General features: G+C 39.2%; 1 protein-coding gene across 8 annotated transcripts in view; it reads right to left on the reverse strand.

The window, feature by feature from the left end:
- TMEM135 (transmembrane protein 135) overlaps nucleotides 1–22344 on the reverse strand; it is a 300801-nt gene that overhangs the window by 202829 nt on the left and 75628 nt on the right. For 5 of the 8 annotated variants that reach the window (XM_080687258.1, XM_080687265.1, XM_080687261.1 and 2 more), the window contains one exon: nucleotides 7996–8061. The exons of the other annotated variants lie outside the window; for them this stretch is intronic. In XM_080687258.1, the coding sequence (XP_080543384.1) occupies nucleotides 7996–8061 (66 nt within the window). The remainder of the gene's footprint in view (nucleotides 1–7995; nucleotides 8062–22344) is intronic. 8 annotated transcript variants of the gene reach the window in all.

The raw sequence follows: 22344 nt of genomic DNA on the forward strand, positions 1-22344 counted from the left end.
TCCCACCAAAAGAATGAAATCAAAATACAGAACATAGCCCTAACTGGTTTGGCTCAGTGGATAGAGCGTCGACCTGTGGACTCAAGGGTCCCAGGTTCAATTCCGGTCAAGGGCATGTACCTTGGTTGTGGACACATCCCCAATTGGGGGTGTGCAGGAGGCAGCTGATCGATGTTTCTCTCTCATTGATATTTCTAACTCTCTATCTCTCTCCCTTCCTCTCTGTAAAAAATCAATAAAATATATATTTTTAAAAATACAGAACATAAAAAGAAAATGGTATTTTTCTGCAGTCTCCTTCATGATGGGCCTTCCTTTCCAGTTCTCTGACCATACACAGAGGAACAGAGGGTTTCTCTTAGAGCTTTTTGTCTGGATCCATTGTGCAGACTAGAGCAAGAATAGGGATTCCCTGGAATCCAAGCCAGGAAATAAAGAATGGTGGGTGGGGAAGAACAGGAAACTCAAAGGAACAGTCACACTTTTTTTACCTCCTTCCCCAAACTTCTTGTTATTATTTACTTTCCAGAGATTTCAGATGGTTGTTTTATGTATTCTTTTCAGGGTTTTTAGTTGTAATCAGTGGGAGAGATAGACAGACAGTGCTTCCTCCATCTTAGCAGAACCAGAACCACAAAATTTCCAGAAATAATCTCTAACATTTGTGGTCACTTGATTTTTGGCAAAGTTAACTCAATAGGCAAAGAAGGCTTTTTTTTTTTTCAACAAAGACTGCTGGGATAATTGGATGTGCATATGCAAAATAAACAGGTGAATCTCTGTCTTACATCATATGCAAAAATCAACTCAAAATGAATCACACATGTAAATATAAAACCAAAATTCATAAAATTTCTAGGAAAAAAAACATAAAAGAAAATCGTGACCCTGGGTTAGGAAAAATTCCTTGGATATGAGACAAAAAAAATATTAATAAATGGTACTTTATCAACATTTAGAACTTTTTCTTTTCAAAAAAGTACTACTTAGAAAATGGACAGGCCATTGACCTGGGAAAGTGTATTTATTTTCAAATCATATTTAATAAGAGATTTGTATCCAGAATTTCTAGACATTTCATCAAAAATAATGACTAATAAAACACATAAAAAGATGTCCAAAATCATTAGGGAAGTACAAATTACAACCACAATAAGGTAGATACCACTACATGTTTCTAGAATGGCTATAATAAAAAAGACTGATAATGCCAAATGATGACAAAAAATCTGACAAACTGGACCCCTTATCCGTTGACATTGTAAATGTAAAATGGTACTGCCACTTTTCTTAAAAATTTATTCATATGACCTCGCAATTCTACTCTAAAGTAAAAACCCAAGAGACATTTAAACATATGTCAACACAATGACTTCTATGCAAATGCTCACAGAAGTATACATAATAGCCAAAAACTAGAGACAATCCAAATGTTCATTAACTAGTTAATAAACAAAATATTATCCACACAATATATTACCATTCAGTCATGAAAAAGAAAACTGATATGGATGAACCTTAAAAACATGCTAAGTGAAAGAAGCCAGAAACAAAAGAATACATATTGTATAATTCTATATACAGGATGACCCAAAAAATCTATACATACACTTTGAAGAGTTATAAAGGCAGTGTTTATTTAAATACATTTCATTTGCAAAATTGAGCTATCAGCTGTTGAAGTGTGTATACATTTTTGGGGGACACCTGTATATAAAGTTTTCAGAAAAGGCAAATCTATAGGTTATGCTATAATAAGGAATATATCTGGTCTCTGTTCCCGGTTCCTGGTACACAGATTCAAAAATCCTTGAAATTTCCTTAGTGATAGGAATGTCTGCTATGCTAATGGGAGTGATTCATGGTGATAGCTTTAGGATTAGGCTCATCACTGTAATAATCAACCACATCACTTAATACAAATCCTTTCATTTCTGATCTGCCATGTCCCTACTCAACCACCACAAGTAATACGTGTCTCTACATAACAAACTCACCTATTAAGAATGCAGTCAATAGTCAACAAAGAGAAAAAATGTATAAACAAAATGGTCATAATTATACATATGTATGTGTATAAAATTAAATTCCCTTGGTAATTCAAAAAGTTTAAATTACTTGCTGTTGAACATTATACACAAAAATCCTTTATATAAAGAAATGTTTTCTATATCTCTGAAGACTTTAAGTAGAGCCTGCATTTCCTAATGCATTCAAACACATCCAGCTATATAAACCAAGGTAAGCAAGTTTAAGTTCAGTGAGGAGTTGGTGGACAGGAAGTAGTTGGGACTGGCCTTACCCATGTGGAAATAATTGCTTTCCTGGCCTAAAGCTGTTCTTATTAGGATCAAAACAAATTGATGTTATCTTAAGAACCCTTCCAATTTTTGAAAAATAAAACCTAAGTGTTCCATAGTTAGCCAGATATTGTCCAGATATTGTTTATTTTGTTTAAGGGCAAAATCGTGGCACATTTATTTTTCTATTTAAATCAAAAGAGTTACTATTGTGAAAAAAATATGGGCATTTCAAAAGATAATTATCTCGTACAGAAAGGCACAAATGAAGTTGGTACAGACAAGACCACCAAGCTTAAACATTGTGATCTGATATTTTTCAAACTTCACTTTGGCCCTTGGCCTTCTTTATCTTCACCAGAATTTTCCAAATAAACTCAGTTTGTTCACCAGGAGTATGAAATCCCATAGCGTATAACGTGATGAGCCATTTAAAGCAGATTTAGTGACAAAGATAAAATATTTCAGCAAGAATAAAATACAAGTTCTGAAGCTCAGTGTTTTATAATGCAATTCTGGCATGGACTCTAAATTTTATAAGCACCTGCCAAAATGTAACATGCTGTTTTGATTCACAGAATTGGAGAACTGAAGATGTTACTTAGACCCGTCTTCTGTGTGTGGCATTTCAATATCTATACCAGCCAGATTGATGGCTATTAAAGAAAACAACTTTTTGTAAATGAGCAAGGTAACAATTCCACAACTTCCTTGAAGCCTCATTTAATGTTTCATCATCCTGAAATAATGACCAGCAGCTCCAGTTATCTCAGAGATAACTTCCCACTTCATTAGAAACAGGTTTGCAACTTCCTTGACTATACCTTGCTTGTTATAAAAATTCCCTAGGCCTTAATTTTTCTGTCTAGATACTTTCCCATACTTATTTCTTTTCTCCTTCTCTAGATATGATCCATTTTTTCATAAATATATGTATACACATATATGTGTATATATAGTTTTTTTAAGCTATATTCTATCTTCTGCTTGAAGAAAAAAAACATAATAACTTTTCTGGGCTAAATTCTAATAGGTTATTTGTATAGTTTATTAATAAACATATAATTTGTAAATCACTCATAGAAGAAAAAAAACAATAGACTTGAGTTATTTGGGAACCATCCACAGTGGTGAGAATTATTTTTTTCTTTTTCTTTAGATGATATGGAGATATGGGAGAAAGTTAATCAAGTTAACAAAGAGTATATTTCAATGGCAACGGACATGTGTAAAGTATCTTAATATTTCCTTCTATTAAAATATAATACATAAAGCAGAGGTCTTATTGCAGAAGAGATAATCCCATTTTTCTTGACAGGATCATCTGAGCCTTAGTCTGCATTTCTGAAAGGTTAGTGTCTTACCATTCTCAGTAGGACTTTTGCCCAACTAAATCTTGCAATTATCAGGAGAACTGAATTTTCATTATGTAATGACTTTACCTTGTCTTTTAAATAGCATTCTTATTTATTTGCACATGTTAGTTTTTCTGTAACATTACACTTCTCCCTACTATGTTTATTCTAGATGTAGAAACAAAATCATGATCAGCAGAATTCGGTTGGTTGGGTACTATGCCACGAGTCTGTAACTGACCATATACTCTCTCTGTTACTGAGCTATTGGAACTAGACAGCAGAGGGCACTGGCAATATGCGCTGACCTGAATATCTTGAGTCCCATAGGAGGAAATGTTCATTCAAAAGTACTAATAACACTGCTATTAACACAGCTATTGACCCCAACATTATCTAAATGTCTGTCTTTCACTACCAAGTGTCAGTTCACACTGTTATAAATAAACACAATCCCAAGCTTTCCATGTACTCACTCTAATATAAAAAGAAACACTTCATCATGTTTAATTACATTAAAAAAATAGTTACCATTTAGTACAGGTTAAACTCTAAAATACTTGCTTTGTGCGAGATATTGTGCTAGTTGCTTTATACATATTGTCTAACTTCTTTCTCACAGAGTAATGCATGATGCTTTTATCCCATTTACAGAAGACGATACTGACTGGCAAAGTTCAAGTGGCAGGTTATGGGCTCAGCCACGACTATAAAGCTTCCTAAGAGTAGAAACCATTTTAGTTTTATTTACATTTAAAAAACAGCACCTACAATAGTGCCTGGCACTCAATATTTAGGGAAGAAAGAAAAGGGAACTAGATCTGATTCCAGTGCCATGTGTAACATCTGCTTTAAGATGCTCTCAGTAAATATCTGCTCATTCGATTAGATTTTACAAGCCACTAGCTACTGGCATTTTACTAGCCACGAGGCCTCAGAGACTTCACTATTTGAAATACTAACACTTTACCTGTTAAACACACATATATTTTCTAAGGTGATATTAAAAGAAAAATAGTAAAAAAATAATAATAATAACTAAGAAAAAATACATGCTTTTTAAAAACATAAATGTATGGCCCTGGTCATTGTGGCTCAATTGGTTGAGCATGTCCCATGCACCAAAGGTCGCTGGTTCGATTCTTGTCCAGGGCACATGCCCAGGTTTTGGGTTCAGTTGCCGCCACAAAATAAAGAAACACATTTTAAAATATTCTACCCAGAAAATTATCTGCTTTCTAGCTTATGTAACTTAAGATACAAAAATTCAGCTAGCTCATATACAGGATTGAGCAAAGTGCACATCAACATGGCTAGGCATCTAGTCCCAAGAACTGTGAAAGGGTCAGCATTTTTTTTTTCTATTCATTTTTATGTCATATATTACATATATGAAAAAATAATAGTGATAATGAGAATGAATTAAAAATCTGGCTGATTACATAATCTTGGAGTCTTAGCTACTATGCTATTTTCAACTGTCAAACTACAGGACAACTGAATGATTAGAAAACTTTAGTCAAGTAAGTAAATTACATTGAGGGAGACTGCATTGTATAGTGGGACGTATAGGCTTTGGAGTCATATTGGGGTTCAATTCCCAGCTCTCCCATTTCCTGGCTGTTTGATCACTTCTCTGAGCCTCAGTTTATCTATAAAATGGGCATAATAATTATTCCCTTGCAGAATTGTGATGAAGATTTTAAAAGATATCACTTCTTTGCTTAAACCCTCCAATGATTCATTATAATTTATAAAGTACGTTTCAGACTCTTTCAAAAACACCTTTTTACTTTCAGAGAGGAGCCATGTTTTCGGATTTCAACATCTTAAAATGTCCAAGCAGAAATGTCCAATTAGGTAGACAAAATGTAGACATAGTGACAGATTACAGTGAAGGGTAAGCTAGCAGAGCTAAGTGTCATCACGCATCCAGATAACAATTTACTCAAAAACTGGTCTTTTTGTAATTTAGATATACCAGTCTTTATTCCTCCTACCTGACATAATTGTCATAGGGTTGCTTATTATCCCGTTTAACAAATAATTTTGTAGTATTGGGCTAGGACAATTTTTTAAAGGCCGTAGGATAAGTAATCTCTGCCACTCTCCTCCCTTAACATATCAAAAATTTTCCATTATGATAAACATGGTGATTTCTGCTTCTGTTTTAAATAATCCTTTATATTGTTAACCTTTTAGTTTATCTCATACTCCCAAATGATATCTCTGTTATTGCCTTCATACTAAAATTTAGCACATTTCAAGTGGAATCTGCACTCTGGTTACTTCCAGACTCCACCTAAACTAAGCATTTCTATTCTTTCCAGATTTTTTTTTCAAGTATTGATACAATTGTCTCCTCCAGCAGAGAGGGAGTTACTCTAAAAACAGGAACCATATTATATAGCACTCAGCCCACCATCATCTCCAATATGTGTATGCCCCCCGTATACATACACATATTCAATAATATATTTGTTTTGTTTTAATACTCTATTTCTGAAAGTCAAATAATTAATACTAATTGGTAGCCTATCCTACCTACCATTTACTAGATATTTACTATATCATCTCACTCTATATTTTTTAAACTACAAAATATTACCATACATTATCAACTCTAAAATATCATAGTCTTATAAGAAATCTCATAATTTAAGAGATGTTAAATATGAATAATAAATATGAATAATAGCGAATGGTGACTATAGGTGCCACTGACTGGAAGACACAGTCCATCTTTAGGGATCTTAAAATGTAAGGGGGAAAATGTTCTTCTTCCAGTTTCAATTTTACATTAGAAACTTTGTCCGACATTGCTCTGGCCGGTGTGGCTCAGTTGGTGGGGTGTCATCCCATGCACCAAAGGACTGCAGGTTCGATTCCCAGTCAGGGCACATGCCCAGGTTTGGGGCTCAGTCCTGGGGGGGGAGCGCGGGGGGGCAGGAGACAGCCATTCGACGTTGCACTCTCACATGGATGCTTCTGTCCCTTCATCTCTCTCTAAAAATAAATAAACTATTCTTTAAAAAAAAATTTAAAGACACTTTGTCCAACATTAATACCTGTTAACCAGGTTAGTCACCTGTAGCAATCTGGGGGAGAAATGGATCAAAATACAGCTGCTTTAACTACTTCCCTAAATAGGTACATATCCAATATGTGTTGGTGTGCTCAGATTTCTTATAAAATTGCCTTGTGAAAACTACATTTTCACAACCTTCTTATTACAGAAGATAAAGTTCAAAAGTTCATTCCCCCATGAGAAAATACATAGTAATTACTAAAATCTGATATTCATTTTGACACATTCTAGGCAGATAAATATATCTAACTTTATTAATGAGAATGTTTTCTTAAACTGGCACCACATACTACAGTTTGTTGAGAATACAAAGGGGTCACTTGTCTTTTTCATACAAAAAATATGTTACAAATTAATACCAAAGGTATTTGCCATTTAAGAGTCTATGATTTCCAAATGATTGCACATTTTCACCTAACAAGCAGATATGTTGACCAGTACATTTTATAAAGTAGAGTGATAATTAGGCTAGTAATAGTTTTGAATAAAAATTTATTTCAGGTGGTAGAATTTTTTTTAAGAATTGGTAGAAACACAAAAGTCAAAATTTAAAATCTGTATCTTGAATCTCTACTATAAGAAAGAGCAGACTAAATTCCATTTCTCTCTCTCCCCCTCCTTTTTCTCTGCTTCTCCCATCCTTCTGCCTCTATCCCTCTTTATCTGTAATAAATATCAGCATTTCAAATTATTTTATCCTAAGAAAGAAGTATCAGATCTATAGAACATAAAACAGGAAAAAAAGGGGAAAGTATGGGATTATTTTCATTAAAAAATATATATTTCCAGAAGTTGTTATTAAACAAAATGTCATTTTCTTTTAAGCATAAAAACAATTGGTAAGTAAAGATTAAAAGGCTCAGCAATTCATTTTCAGCCCAAGATCAGGTTCCAATATGACTGAATTATTTAAAATAGATTATTAGGTCAGATATACATCAGGTTTTTCTCAATTTGTTACATAAAGCATCATAAAATTCACATTTTTAAGTGGTATTCTATGAATTAAGAACTAATAATTAGAACGGCCGGTGTGGGTCAGTGGTTGAGCCATGAACCAGGAGATCATGGTTTCATTACTGGTCAGGGCATGGGCCTGAGATGCAGGGGGCATGCAGAAGGCAGCCGATCAATGATTCTCTCCCATCACTGATATTTCTGTTTACCTCTCTCTCAAATCAATAAAACCATATTTTTAAAAATATGTTTATATCTGTAAGAATTAATAATTATATCAAAATTATCATCTTACTTCTCCATTTCTTAACGTTGTGATGGTTCCTCTTGCTACGCCCATTCTAAATAATGTTTCTGTGGCCTGTAAAAAAAAAAATCATCTAGAATGATTCAACTGTATATCCCACCTCCAAACTGTAAAAGACATTTCCAGCAACTTCTAGAGAAACATGAATAAGGCACAGTAAAAGCTACAAGTTCTAACTTATACTCCAGAAATATCATTTCTAGAAGCTTTTAATGACATCAGGAGTTCAAACTAAATTTTTTTAAGGTAATTTTGATTTGCAAGTATTTTTCCAGATCTATAGTTCAAATTAGTACACTTAGATAAACTTAAACCTTAGTTTGATTAACAAAGATTAAATAAAAATTCAGCCTACCTGGCTCAGTGTTTGAGTGTCGACTTATGAACCAGAAGGTCATGGTTCAACTCCCTGTCAGGATACATGCCCAGGTCTCAAGCTCGATACCCAGTGTGGGGCATGCAGGAGGCAGCCCAATCAATGACTCGCTCTCATCATTAATGTTTTTATTACTCCCTCCCTCTCCCTTCCTCTCTGAAATCAATTAAAATACTTCTTAAATTTTTTTAATAAAATAAAAATTTAATACTTGCACTCAAATCAGAAATTGTTCTGGTTTTTAGTTTCCATTTGAAACTAAAATGGAAAATCACTTGACTGCCAGTGAAATACTGACAAAAGATGAAGTAATTCAGTAATATAATATATTAAATAAAACACAAAAAGACTTATTGGTTTCTATATACTAATAATAAATAACCCTAAAAAGAAATTAAGAATTCTATATACAATAGCATAAAAAATACCTTTGGAATAAATTTAACTAAAAAAGCAAAAGACTTGTTCACTGAAAACTACAAAACACTGCTGAAAAAGATTAAAGAACGCATAAACAAATGGCAAAGCATCCTATGTTCACAAATTGGAAGATTTAATATCACTAAGATGCCAATACTGCCCAAAGTGATATAAAGATTCAATGTGATTCCTCTTTTGTGTTTTTTGTAGAAATACAAAAATCCATCCTAAATTTTATAAGGAACCTAAACAGCAAGAACAATCTTGAAAAGGAGGAACAAACTTGGAGAAGTCACACTTCCTAATTTCAAAACTTACTATATGAAGCTATAGTAATCAAACAGTAGTGTGATACTGTCATAAGACAGAAATACAGGCCAATGAAATAGAATAGAGCACAAAAATAAACACTTATATATATGGTCCGATAATATTCAATAAAGGGTATCAAGACCATTCAAACGGGGAAGGGGCAGTCTTTTTAACAAATGCTGCTGGGAAAACTAGATATCCACATGCAAAAGAGTGAAGCTGAACCCTTACCTTATATCACATGCAAAAATTAATTAATGAAAAAAACTAAATGTAAGAGCTAAAACTATAAAACACTTAGAAAAAATATAAGGGATAAGCTTCAAGATTCAATGTCTGGTAAGGACATGCTTCCAGGCTTCCAGGTGGCTATCTTCTTGTATCCTCACGTGGCAGGGAGCAAACAGAAGCAAGCTCTCTCTGTACTTTTACAGGGATACTAAACCCCATTCATGAGGGGAAAGCCCTTCTGATCTCATCCTAATCACCTCCCAAAGGCCCCACTCCTAATAGCAACACATTGAAAGGTAAGTCTCCAAAATGAATTTTAGGGGAACACAAATGTTCAGTCCATAACAGGGGTGTTCCATTCAGAAGGAGCAAGTTTAGAGGCCAGTAGATGAAATCATGCTTGGCACATTCGAAGATGAGTAAGATACCAATGAGGCTGAAAGGAAAAGATTGCATGAGAATTCTGTTGGAAAACAAAGGATGCAAGTTCCTCTGTTCAATATGTGCTATTATTTTTTAATCTGCCATAAGAGAAATGCATTACCATCCTTTAATAATTGAAAATAAAATTCAAAGAATGCTCTACTAAACATCAATTTTAAGAATTAGTATATGAACAAAAAAAGAAAATTTTAAGAAATCCAGGAGAGATGGAAAATTGGAGGAAATTGTAAGGAAATTGATGTATGTATACAAAAATCAGTGTAACATGTTAATTTGGATATAAGGAAGTCAGTAACAGAAGAAATGATAAAAAGGGTTGCAAGTGGGTGCCTCTCGATTGTGGAGATCAGGCACTGGAAAGCGTGAAGAAGGGTACTCTTTTTCTACTAGTTTTGCAGCATACTATTTGACTGTTTAAACTACTTGTAAATTCTTGATCAAAACTTTTTTTATCTGCTAAAGGAATAAGAAATCAATGTATAATCTTACAAAGAGATCAAATACTTCACAATTTTAACAGACTGGTGCTTATAAGAATACTAGAGGCCCGATGCGTGGGGTCCCTTAGCCTGGCCTGCACCCTCTTGCAATCTAGGACTCCTTGGGAGATGTCTGACTGCTGGTTGAGGCCCAATTCCTGCAGGCCAGGCCAAGGAACCCCACCAGTGCACAAATCCGTGCACCAGGCCTCTAGTATGCATATAAGATCTTTGGTTAATCTTGTCCTGCCCTCCCCCCACTCTCCCCTTTCATTTGAAGTTCATCAGTCTGTCCCATGTTTCCATGCCTGTGCACTGAGCCTAGTGGTCAGTGCATGTCATAGCTACTGGTTGAACGGCCGATTAGGCTTTTATATAGATAGATAGTTGGGTGAAAAAGATGAAGAGATTAAGAAAAAAATAAACTCAGAGACACAGACAACAATCTGGTGATTAGGAAAGGGAAAGAGGAATGGGGGGAGGTGGAAGAGAGTAAGTGAAAGGGGGATAAATAATAATGGAAGGAGACTTGACTTGGGGTAGTGAACACACAATACAATATACAGATGATGCTATTATAGAACTGTACACCTAAAACCTACATAATTTTATTAACTAATGTCACCCCAATAAATTCAATTAAATTTTTTTTTTTAAAAATATAGTTGAGGCCTGAATAGAAGGATATAAAGGCAAATAGTAAGTAAACTCAAAAGATTAGCAATAAATGTAAAGAATGAGATGGAGTTGTTGCTAGAAAGAGCAGAGTTGAGAGAAAATTGATAACAGGATAATTTTTAGGATAGAAGAGATGTAAACATGTTCTTAATGACTAAGTACAAGTACTCAGTAAGGTGGGAGAATTTATAGACACGGGAAGAAAATGGATATTGACTGAGATTCCTGCAGAGAGAAAAAGGGCAAATATAGTAGGTAAATTCTCTCCCTCTCTGCCTTTACACCTGCTCTCCTCTTATCCCTCTCCACCCTCCTCCCTTTCCATCTGAAATAGGAGACAGAATAACCTTCTGAGAATGACAAAGATACTAACTTAAGGATAAGGGTAAGAGTATGCCATGCATGTAAAAGGAAAACATAAGGGAAAGGAATATAGAACTAACTACCAAGCATTACTAAAAGTCCATCTAAGGTTGAAAATCATAAGTCTTTGTTATTGCAAATCATGTTTTGCAAAATTCATGGTTTAAGAATTGTCAAGGAAAAATGAGCAAGGCTAGAGAGGATATGGATTAAAAGGTAACTCCTTTTAATTCAACTTTATTGGTAAAATACAGCATATAACTTAGAAATAAAAGCAAATATTTTCTAACATTTTTTCCACAGGTCAGAATTTATTTATTAAAGTTTAGATTGTCAAAAAAGTTAAAAAAAATAAATGAATAAAACAATGTCAATGTTAACAACACAGTGTCACAATTGTTTTATACTCAAAATGTAGAGACAATCTCAGACTCAGGAAACTCTTCAAATTAAATAAATCAAGTTTATCTTTAAAACAGAAAGGGGGGAAACTCCCCAAATGTCACTAATCTTGTACTTAAAATTACTCTTGGGTGTGAAACTCCTTCAAAAAATTTTGGATGAAAATGAATCACCCGTAGTTTCTGTAACACAATCACACTTTTAGCTGTGAGGGGTAGTAATCTTTAACACACACACACAAACACACACACACACACACACACACACACACACACACACACACACGGTGGTGGGGAGTTAGTGTCTAAATGCTAAGTTAGAAAAATTTTAAAATGAGAAAACTGGGACAACAGTGTGGTGATTGCTGTGGGGAGGGTGGAAGAGGGTACAGGGAGGAAAAATAAAGAAAACAAAAGAGAAAATAAAATATTTTAGGGCAAACACTACACTAAATTTTGTGATTGTAGCACAATATAAATATAATTCCAACCCATAATTTACTGAGAGTTAAACAGGTTAGTAATGGGAAGAGAGAGGGGTTATGCACATTCCCAAATACAAATCAAATTATAAATGAATGACTTTGCTATAACAGATTTTACTAAAGCACACAAAACCTGATGTTGAAAGAACTACTTATGGAAATGTTATTAAAGGAAAGAAAGTCTCACCAATGACTTTTTTTTTCTATTCCTAATGATATGGATATTAAATTATATCTTCCATCTTCCTGTTTCTTTTTAGACCTTATCTGATCTAGTGATGTGACTGTTAACAGTACTCACCTAAGTCAGATTAGTTACTGTGTATATCTGAGGAGCAAAAGGGAAAAGGCAGAGGCAGCAAGCACTTGGAATAAAATATGCAACAACGAAACCAGATCAAATAACTTACATTTTTGTGTGCCAAAAGCCCAGGCTGCTTGAAGATCTAATTCTTTTTCTGCACTTTCTCCAGTAGAAGAAGAATACTAAATTCAATCTTTTGTTTCCAACTAAATTGATTTATTTCATCACCAACATTTTTAAGGATGTCTCATTCTAATAGCACTTGGTCAATTGAGCTCAGCTTCCTTTGATTCTACAGGGAAGCACTGGAGTGTACAACATCCTTTTGACCTCCACTAAAAAGACTGCTTTTAATTTACTTGCATCCAAACAATGACTAAAAAATGTCAAAAACAATGAGATACAGGGAAAATTTTCAACCTTTGTAAATGTACCACCAGCAAATTCTTGACTAAAATTTCTCTCTCCTTGAGTTTTGGTAACAACTAAAGTGATTAATACTACAAATACTAAAAACATTCATTAAACATTTTCTGTCATTGATGGCGGGGGGTGGGTGGGGGAAACACACCTATACATCCTTGTTTAAAAGCAGATTATCAAGAGAGACTTTTTAAGAAGAATGCTAGATAAAAGACTTAGGCATGAAATCTAGCTATAACAAATGCAAGATTCTGTACCGGATCCTTGTGTTTGTGTATTATGTGCAATTCAAAGAAGATATGCAGAAATATACGAGTTCATATGAGGGTATTTTTCTTTTTCTATTCTAATGTGCTACCATGCACATGTACTATTTGGTAATAATAAGAAGCAAAAAATCAAAAGTATCAATTTTTGTTATACTAAAATATAAAACAGATTTAAAACAGAATTTTGGAAAAATGTTATAATACCAGCCAGTACTACCTTGAGTAGCTCCCAGAGTGAAAACAATCCAAATTCAATAGAAACTCATGCTCTTACAGCATAATACTTTTTAATTCATTAAGCCAACACAAAATAAGTAAAATTAGCGTGAAGAAATATATTCTTGATATACTTTTACCTTGAAAAGCAGTATGATTGTAATAACTTAAAGCACCATATTAAGAAAGACTTCAGTGGGTTAATTTAACATGAAGTTGTTGTATTTAGCAAATATTTATTTATTAATCAAGCAATATATTTCTAGTTATCTTATTTCTACTACTTACTATCTGGGCAATCTTAGGCAGGGCATTTAAACTCTCTAAACTCTGACCTCCTAATATCAACCTCTCTTCCTATTGTGGTAAATGCAGGTGTCAAGATATATAAAAAGCTCTGTAAATAGCTAGATAAATGTAAAATAATGAATCCAAGGTTTAATTTAGGGCAGCACTTTCTGAAGATGCAAAGTTATTTGAGAAATACTAATTGTGATTTTTCAAATGTAAAATTAAGAAATGGACTAATGAAAGATCAAAAACGAATGAGCCTTAATCACAGCTATGAATCTGAAAAACAAAAATCTATGTCACCGAGTCACAGCACTTTACCCTGTTTTATGACTCTCTATTGTTTAGTTCACCAGCTAAACAGTGAGGTCATGAAGGGCATGAATCACATCTTTGATTTATGTATTCATGGCACCTTGAGAAAATATATAACAATATACAGCATGAAGATTAAGAGAGAAGATTTTAGAAACAGACTGTTGGGTTCAAATTCTAGCTTTGCCATTTGTGAGATGTGTGATCTCAGCCAAACAACTTCACTTCTTTGAGCTCAAATTCATCGTTAGCAAAATAAGGATAATAAAAGTACGTAATTCAAAAGAAACTGCAAGTGCTCAAAAAATGATAATTATATTACTATTAATATCTCAAAGAAAATGAAGAATTCCAATTCTACTTTAAAAGTTAGTCATCAGATTGCAATTAAAAATTACATCATTTGGCAATTTAAAGGATCCTATCTAATAAGAGGGAATATGCTAATTTACCCTCACACCATTGCAAATATGGTGGCGCCCACAGCCAATAAGGAGGGAATATGCTAATTGACTGCCACGCCCTCAAAGATGGTGGCGCCCACAGCCACAAGATGGTGGTGCCCAGTCCCCTCAGCCGGCTCCTGCTTCCAGAGTCCCCCAGTCCCCTCAGCCCCCCAGCCTCCCAACTTTGGCATGTGCCTTGACTGGGAATGGAACCATGACCTCCTGGTTCATAGGTCAATGCTTAACCCTGAGCAACACCAGCTGGGCTACATTTGCAATATTTAGTATGAGTTAAATTTAACATTCAACACACATCCAAAAAAATGTTGACATTATGAAGACATTAACCTATCTAATAAAGAGGGAATATGCTAACTGACCCTTATACCATCACAAAGATGGCAGCACCCACAGCCAATAAGAAGGGAATATGCTAAATGACTGCCCCGCCCTCAAAGATGGTGGTACCCACAGCCAATAAGAAGGGAATATGCTAATTAATCGACTGCCCCACCCTCAAAGATGGCAGCGCCCACAGCCAATAAGGAGGGAATATGCTAATTGACTGCCATGCCCTCAAAGATGGTGGTACCCACAGCCACAAGATGGTGGCGCCCAATCCCCTCAGCCCCACCTGCCTCTGAAGTCCCCCAGTCCCCTCAGCCCCCCAGCCGCCCAGGGCTGACCTGAGGTGCAGGCAAGCCTCGGATGGTGGCTGCCCAGCCGACACCCGAGGCTCAGGCAAGCCTTGGATGGTGGCTTCCCAGCTGCCCAGGGCTGGCCCGAGGCACAGGCAAGCCACGGATCGCAGCTGCCTAGCCACCCAGGGCCACCCGAGGTTCAGGTAACCAGGGCGGCCGAGGCTTGCGCTGCCAGCAGTGGCAGCAGCAGGGGTGTGATGGGGCATCACCTTCTCCTGATCACCGGGTTGCCTCCTGCCCCTGAGGGCTCCCAGACTGTGAGAGGGGGCAGGCCGGGCTGAGGGACCCCCCCCCCCCCACTCCAGTGCATGAATTTTCATGCACCGGGCCTCTAGTACTATATAAAACAGTCAACTACAATTATCACATCATGCTATATCGCCATTATTACTAAAATTCATGACAAGTCAATCAGAAAAATAGAAAACTTATACTATTTCAAGAAGATTTAGCAAAAGTCAACAGAAATCATATGCAAAGTTCATTCCCTAGCTTTTTTTCCTGACCATAGAAGAAAATGTTAAATACTGAGGCTTTTAAGCACCAGCTGCTTTCCTTCCTTATGATGATAAAAGTACAAAATAATAAAACTGAGCATTAGCTATCGGCTTCTCCCACAAGAAGCAGTGCATGATACAAATCTAATAATGTGCCTCAAATTACATAAACACATTGTCATAGCAACCAAGACCTTTGCGATGTCCCCAAACCATGATCATTCTCTTTTTTCCAAATAGCTGCCTATAGAAAAACCCTCTGAGAGAAACTCTATCTTTCTAGGCAGAAAACAGGGAAAAGGGGACCAAGTGGATCAGATAATGTGTAGGAAACTAATCACTGGTTGTTGGGACTGTTTTCTTTTCTTTTTTTCTTTTTTTTTTAATCTTAATTCGGCCCTAAGGATAGGTCCCAAGAAGCAGCAGTGCCAGAAGTTAAAACCGGAAAAAATACCCTGTTTTTCTGGTCAAAGGTACATGGAAAGAGGACCTTAGTAGTCGAAAGAAAAGAGGAAGACTCCCTACTATCTATTTCAGTCTCTTTTTCTCTAGCCACTTTGTTGTCTCAATGGCAGGTTCTGTGAGTTTCTACAACTGTGACAGCAGTGCAGGCCACTAAAACTAAGAGAAACGCCATCTTTCTGGCCAGAGGACCAGGAAAAGGAGAGCCAGTGAGTCAGAGAATATAGGGGTAATCCTAAGAAGGACAGCTAGAAAAGGAGTTACCCTAAATCTATGTTTGAACTGGCACAAGTGCAGGGTTCACCCCGAATGAGCGTAGGCACAGAACAGACCCAAACAGCAAAGCAAAGGCTTTGAGAACAAAACTACATTTAAAACTACCAACCAAGCCCTAGCCGGTTTTGCTCAGTGGATAGAGCGTCGGCCTGTGGACCGAAGGGTCCCGGGTTCGATTCCGGTCGAGGGCACATACCTCGGTTGCAGGCTCCTCCCTGGCCCGGGCTCTGGTCAGGGCATGTGCAGGAGGCAACCAGTCGATGTGTTTCTTTCACATCGATGTTTCTCTCTGTCTTTCCCTCTCTCTTCCACTCTCTCTAAAATCAATGGAAAAATATCCTTAGGTAAGGATTAAAAACAAACAAAAAAAAACCTACCAACCAAGTCCTAGAATGACCCATGAGTGGCACATAAATGGGACAGACCCAAAGTAGCATCAAACACAGAACTTATATTGGAATGACTGCATCTCCATCTATGTTATGCTTATATATATATTAATTTTCAAACTACAATCATACTATTACAGAGGCAACTGAAGAACACCTGATAAAATGTGTGCCCCAAAGACAGGGTTAAATAGACTGAATTCCAATGTTTACTTCAAACTAGAAATTTGAAAGTAATACTTTCCTCCTCATGAAAAAATTGACATTTAGATTAATCCCACATGGTAAGAAATAGTAGTTTACGTGGCCAAACATTCATCATAAACGGAATAGATTTCTTTACACCAGGGATTATCAAAGTATGGCCTGTAAACCAAATCCTGACATTTCTGTAAAAACTGACAATATGCCTCTAAAATTTATACAGAAATGCAAAAAATAAATAAATAAATAACTCCACAATACAATATAGTCAAAACAATGTTGAAAATGAACAAAGTTGGCAGACCTATCCCACGTGATTTGAAGGCTTCAGCAATCAATACAGTGTGGTATTAGCATAAGGTTACAATCCAGAAATAGACCCACACTGTGTTGTTCAATTGATTTTCTACAAAGGTACCAAGGTACTTGAGAAAGTATAGTCTTGGCACCCAATGAAAATGAAACAACTGTATTTCCAAACAGAAATATACGAACCTCAGTTCATCCTTTACTCCATATACAAAAACTAACTCAAAATGGAACATAGATTTTTAATGTTGGAACTCAAACCATAAAACTACTGAAAGAATACACTGAAAAATATTTTATAATCTTCATTTAAGCAAAGATATGTTATATAGAGGGGGGAGAACAAAACATTTAAAAAATTAATTAATTATAGCAGATTGTATTATCCAAAGATGGTCACACTAATATACATCCTATCCCATATCTCATGAACAGAGGATACTTGAAACTGCCTTTGTAACTGTAACAAACATAATGAGTCAGAAATGATCCTGATTTTAAAGCTAACTCATAAAAGGCAAAATGACTTCTAACTGCTGTTCTCACTTTCTTAGGACATGTGCCTTAGGATCCAGGAACCACCATGTAACAAATCTAACTCCTTTGAAGCTAGCATGCTAATGCTAGAGCAGAGATTTTCCACTAGTGTGCCACAAGAATTTTTAAAACATGCAAAACCTGACTATTTAGTCAGGGGCACTGACCTCTTTTCCCTTAGATTGTCAAGTAAAAAAGTGACAACAGCCCTGGCCATTGTTGCTCAGTAGTTAGAGCATTGGCCCGTGCATAGGTTAAATTCTCATCAAGGGCACACAACTAGGTTGCAGGTTTGATCCCCATCCCCAGTTGGGGTGCATGTATAAGGCAACCAATTGATGTGTCTCCCTCACATCAATGTTTCTCCTCTCCTCTCCTCTCTTCTCCTCCCCTCCCCTCCCCTCTTCTCTCTCTCTCTCTCTCCCTCCCTCCCTTCCACTCTCTCTAAAGAAAAAAAAAAATCAATAGAAAAATTATCCTTACTTGGGGATTAACAACAACAACAAAAATGACAACAGCCAATACAACAATAGTCATCCAGTGTGAATGAATCAAAATTATTCCTATTTTTTTTTGTCAGACTGGCAAAAATATATTTTTTGGTCTGCCGCAGAATTTCAGTAATTAGTTCATGTATGCCATGAAATAAAAAAGATTGAAAATCGGCATGCTAGAGAAACTACATAGAAATAGAGAGGTGCCACAGCTATTCCAACATACATCTATTCAAGTACTCCAAACCCAGAAGCCATACATGTGAGTGAGTCTTCAAATGATTCCAGCCCTTAGCTTCCAAGCTGCACCAGCTGATGTCAAGTAGAGCAGCAATGGTCTATTCTGGACAAGCCCTTCCCAGACTGCATATCCATACAAAGTAAATACTGCTGCTATTTTTAGCCCCTAAATGTTGTGTTCTTATGCAGCATCAGAAAACCATATATTGATAAAAGTGCTTCATCGAAATTAAAAGCCCTTTGTTCTTTGAAACACTCCATTGAGAAAATGAAAAAGCAAGCTACTCACAGAGAATATCTCCAAATATATATATGACAAGTCACTTGCATTCAGAATATTTAAATAACTCTTACAACTCAAAAATAAGACATACAACTAAATAAATTAGAGAGCAAAAGATTTCAATATACATAGATGCGTATATACAGACACACTAACAAATACACACACACACACATATACTGGACGTCCCAAAATATATAAACACACTTTGAATAACTATTAATTCCAACAGGTTAAATCTGAAAAGTAATATTAGAATTAATAATTATTCATTGTGTGTATACATTTGGGGGAATATATATATACTAGTGGCCCGGTGCACAAAATTCTTGCACATTAAAAGGGGATTAATTAGAGGAAATAATTTAATATTGCTATTTGCCCTTTCTCTATAATAGAAGTGTCAGAGATGAAAGAAAATTAGTAAAATGTATATGAAAACCTTCCTCCTGTCAGAGTCTGGGGTGCACCATGGGACCCAGAGTCAAGTCCCTGCCCACCCACATGCACCTCAAAATCGTGTGAGACCCAGATTGAGCTGGCCCCTGCCCCCATTGGGCTAGATTCAGACCTGGCCAGTCCCACCCTTGTCAAGTCCCGCCAGGCAGGGGACATAGCCTCAGCTCCCCTGGCCTGGTGCCAGGACGGGGGGCATGGCCTGAGATCCCCCATCAAGCCCCGCTGGGTGCGGGGCATGGCCTAAGGTCTCCTGTCAAGCCTCAGCAGGCAGGGGGGTGCAGCCTCAGGTCTCCCGTCAAGCCTCGCTGGGCGGGGGGGCGCAGCCTGAGTTCCCCCGACCCAGCACTGGGGGTGCACCTGAGGTCCCCTGTCAAGCCCCACTGGGAGGGGAGCACAGTCTGAGGTCCCCTGTCAAGCCCCTCCAGGCAAGGGGGTGCAGCCTCAGGTACCCTGGCCTGGTGCTGGGGCAGGGGGTGTAGCCTGAAGTCCCCTGTCAAGCCCCACCTGGTGGGGGGCGTGGCCTGAGTCCCCCGGCCTGTCGCTGGGGTGGGAGGAGCAGCCTGAGGTCCCCTAGCCCCCTGGTCGGCAAACTGTGGCTCACAAGCCACATGCGGCTCTTTGGCCCCTTGAGTTTTTAGCAAAGGCCAGCTTAGGAGTACCCTAATTAAGTTAATAACAATGTACCTACCCATATAGATTAAGTTTAAAAAATTTGGCTATCAAAAGAAATTTCAATCGTTATACTGTTGATATTTGGCTCTGTTGACTAATGTGTTTGCTGACCACTGCCCTAGCCCAACACCAGGATGGGAAGCGCACCCTGAGGTCCCCTAGCCCAACACCAGGATGGGAAGCGCACCTTGAGGTCCCCCATCAAGCCCTGCCGGGCAGGGGTCGTAACCTGAGGTCCCCTGGCCTGGCACCAGGGCAGGGGGTGAGGTCTGAGGTCCCCGTCAAGCCCTGCCAGGTGGGGGGCGTGGCCTGAGGTCCCCAGGCTTGGTGCCAAGGCAGGAAGTGCGGCCTGAGGTAACCCATCAAGCCCCGCCAGGCAGGGGGGGGCACAGCCTCAGGTCCCCTGGCCTGATGCTGGTGCGGGGGGCGTGGCTGAGGTCCCCCGGCCTGGTGCCAGGGTGCGGGGTGCGGCCTGAAGTCCCCTGTCTAGCCCCACCTTGTAGGGGGCATGGCCTGAGGTCCCCCAGCCTGGTGCTGGGGCTGGGGGAGCAGTCTGAGGTCCCTTAGCCCAGCACCAGGACAGGAAGCGCAACTTGAGGTCCCTGTCAAGCCCTGCCGGGCGGGGGGCATGGCCTCAGGTCCCCTGGCCTAGCGCTGGGGCAGGGGGTGTGGCCTGAGATCCCCTGTCAAGCCCTATGGGGGTGGGAGAGGGTATAGCCTCAAGGTCTCTGCTGATTGCTCATTAAGGCTCCTTATGGGAACTTGGCTTCAGCTGTAGGTGCAGCCATATTTGTGATGGAGTGATGGTCAATTAGCATATTCCTTCTTTATTAGATAGGATATATACATATACACTCATTAGAGGCCCGGTGTACTAATTTGTGTGTGCATGGGTGGGGTCCCTCAGGGTGGCCTGCGGGGGTTGGGCCAAAACCAGCACTCCAATGCCACCTGCCGCTCCTGCCTGTCAATGCCACTCATCCCGGCCCCGCTGCACCTGCTGCGGGCTTGCACCCAAGCCCTGCATCTGGCGCCCATCCCAAGGGTGGTAGGGCGGGCGATGGGATGCCCTTGCTGGCCCAGGATCCAGATCTGTCCTGCTGACATTCATGCCAGTTGTTGGGAGCCACCTGGCGGCTGCTTTTGTATCATTTCTTCCTTACAGATCGTCTAGGGAGGAGAAGCAGCCACAAGGCCGACTTCCAGGAGGCCTGCGGCACTGTCCAGAGCTCCGGATTGTGCAGGTGGCGCCAGTCCATGGGTGCCTGGCCCATTCTCTGGAGATTGGACCTGCAGGACTACTGAGGAAGTGAGTGGCTACCACTGAGCTGGTGGGTCGCTGGGATAGGTTGGTCAGCTGAGTGGCACTCCCGCTGTGGGAGCACACTGACCACAGGGGGCAGCTCCTGCGTGTCTGCCCCCTGGTGGTCAGTGTGCGTCCTGTCGACCATCGATCAGTCATCTGGTCACTTAGGCTTATATATATACTAGAGGCCCAGTGCACGAAATTCATGCACGGGGGGTGTGTCCCTCAGTCTAGCCTGCACCCTCTCCAATCTGGGATCCCTCTCAGAATCCAGGACTGCTGGCTCCCAACTGCCTGCCTTCCTGATTGCCCATAACCACTTCTGCCTGCCAGCCTGATCACCCCCTAAACCACTCCCCTTCCGGCCTGATTGCCCTTAACTGCCCTCCCCTGAAAGCCTGGTCACCCCTAACTGCCCTGCCCTACCGGCCTGGTCCCCCCCCAACTGCCCTCCCCTGCAGGCCTGGTTGTCCCCAACTGCCCTCCCCTGCAGGCCTGGTCACCCCCAACTGTCCTCCCCTGCAGGCCTGGGTCCCCCCCAACTGTCCTCCCCTGCAGGCCTGGGTCCCCCCCAACTGCCCTTCCCTGCAGGCCTGGGTCCCCCCCAACTGCCCTTCCCTGCAGGCCTGGTTGCCCACAACTGCCCTCCCCTGCTGGCCTGGTCACCCCTAACTGCCCTCCCCTGTAGGCTTGATTGCCCCCAACTGCCCTCCCTTGCAGGCCTGGTCCCTCCCAACTGCCCTCCCCTGCTGGCCATCTTGTGGTGGCCATCTTGTGTCCACATGCGGGCAGTCATCTTGTGTGTTGGACTGACAGTCAATTTGCATATTATTCTTTTATTAGATAGGATAGAGGCCTGGTGCACAGGCGGGGGCTGGCTGGTTTGCCCTGAAGGGTGTCCCAGATCAGGGTGGGGGTTCCCTTGTGGTGGGGGGCGGCCTAGGTGAGGGGCCTGTGGTGGTTTGCAGGCCAACCATGCCCCCCGGCGACCCAAACGGAGGCCCTGGTATCTGGGATTTATTTATCTTCTATAATTGAAACTTTGTAGCCTTGAG

This window comes from Plecotus auritus (genome assembly GCF_963455305.1).
Source record: "Plecotus auritus genome assembly, chromosome: 9".
Lineage (NCBI taxonomy): Eukaryota > Metazoa > Chordata > Mammalia > Chiroptera > Vespertilionidae > Plecotus > Plecotus auritus.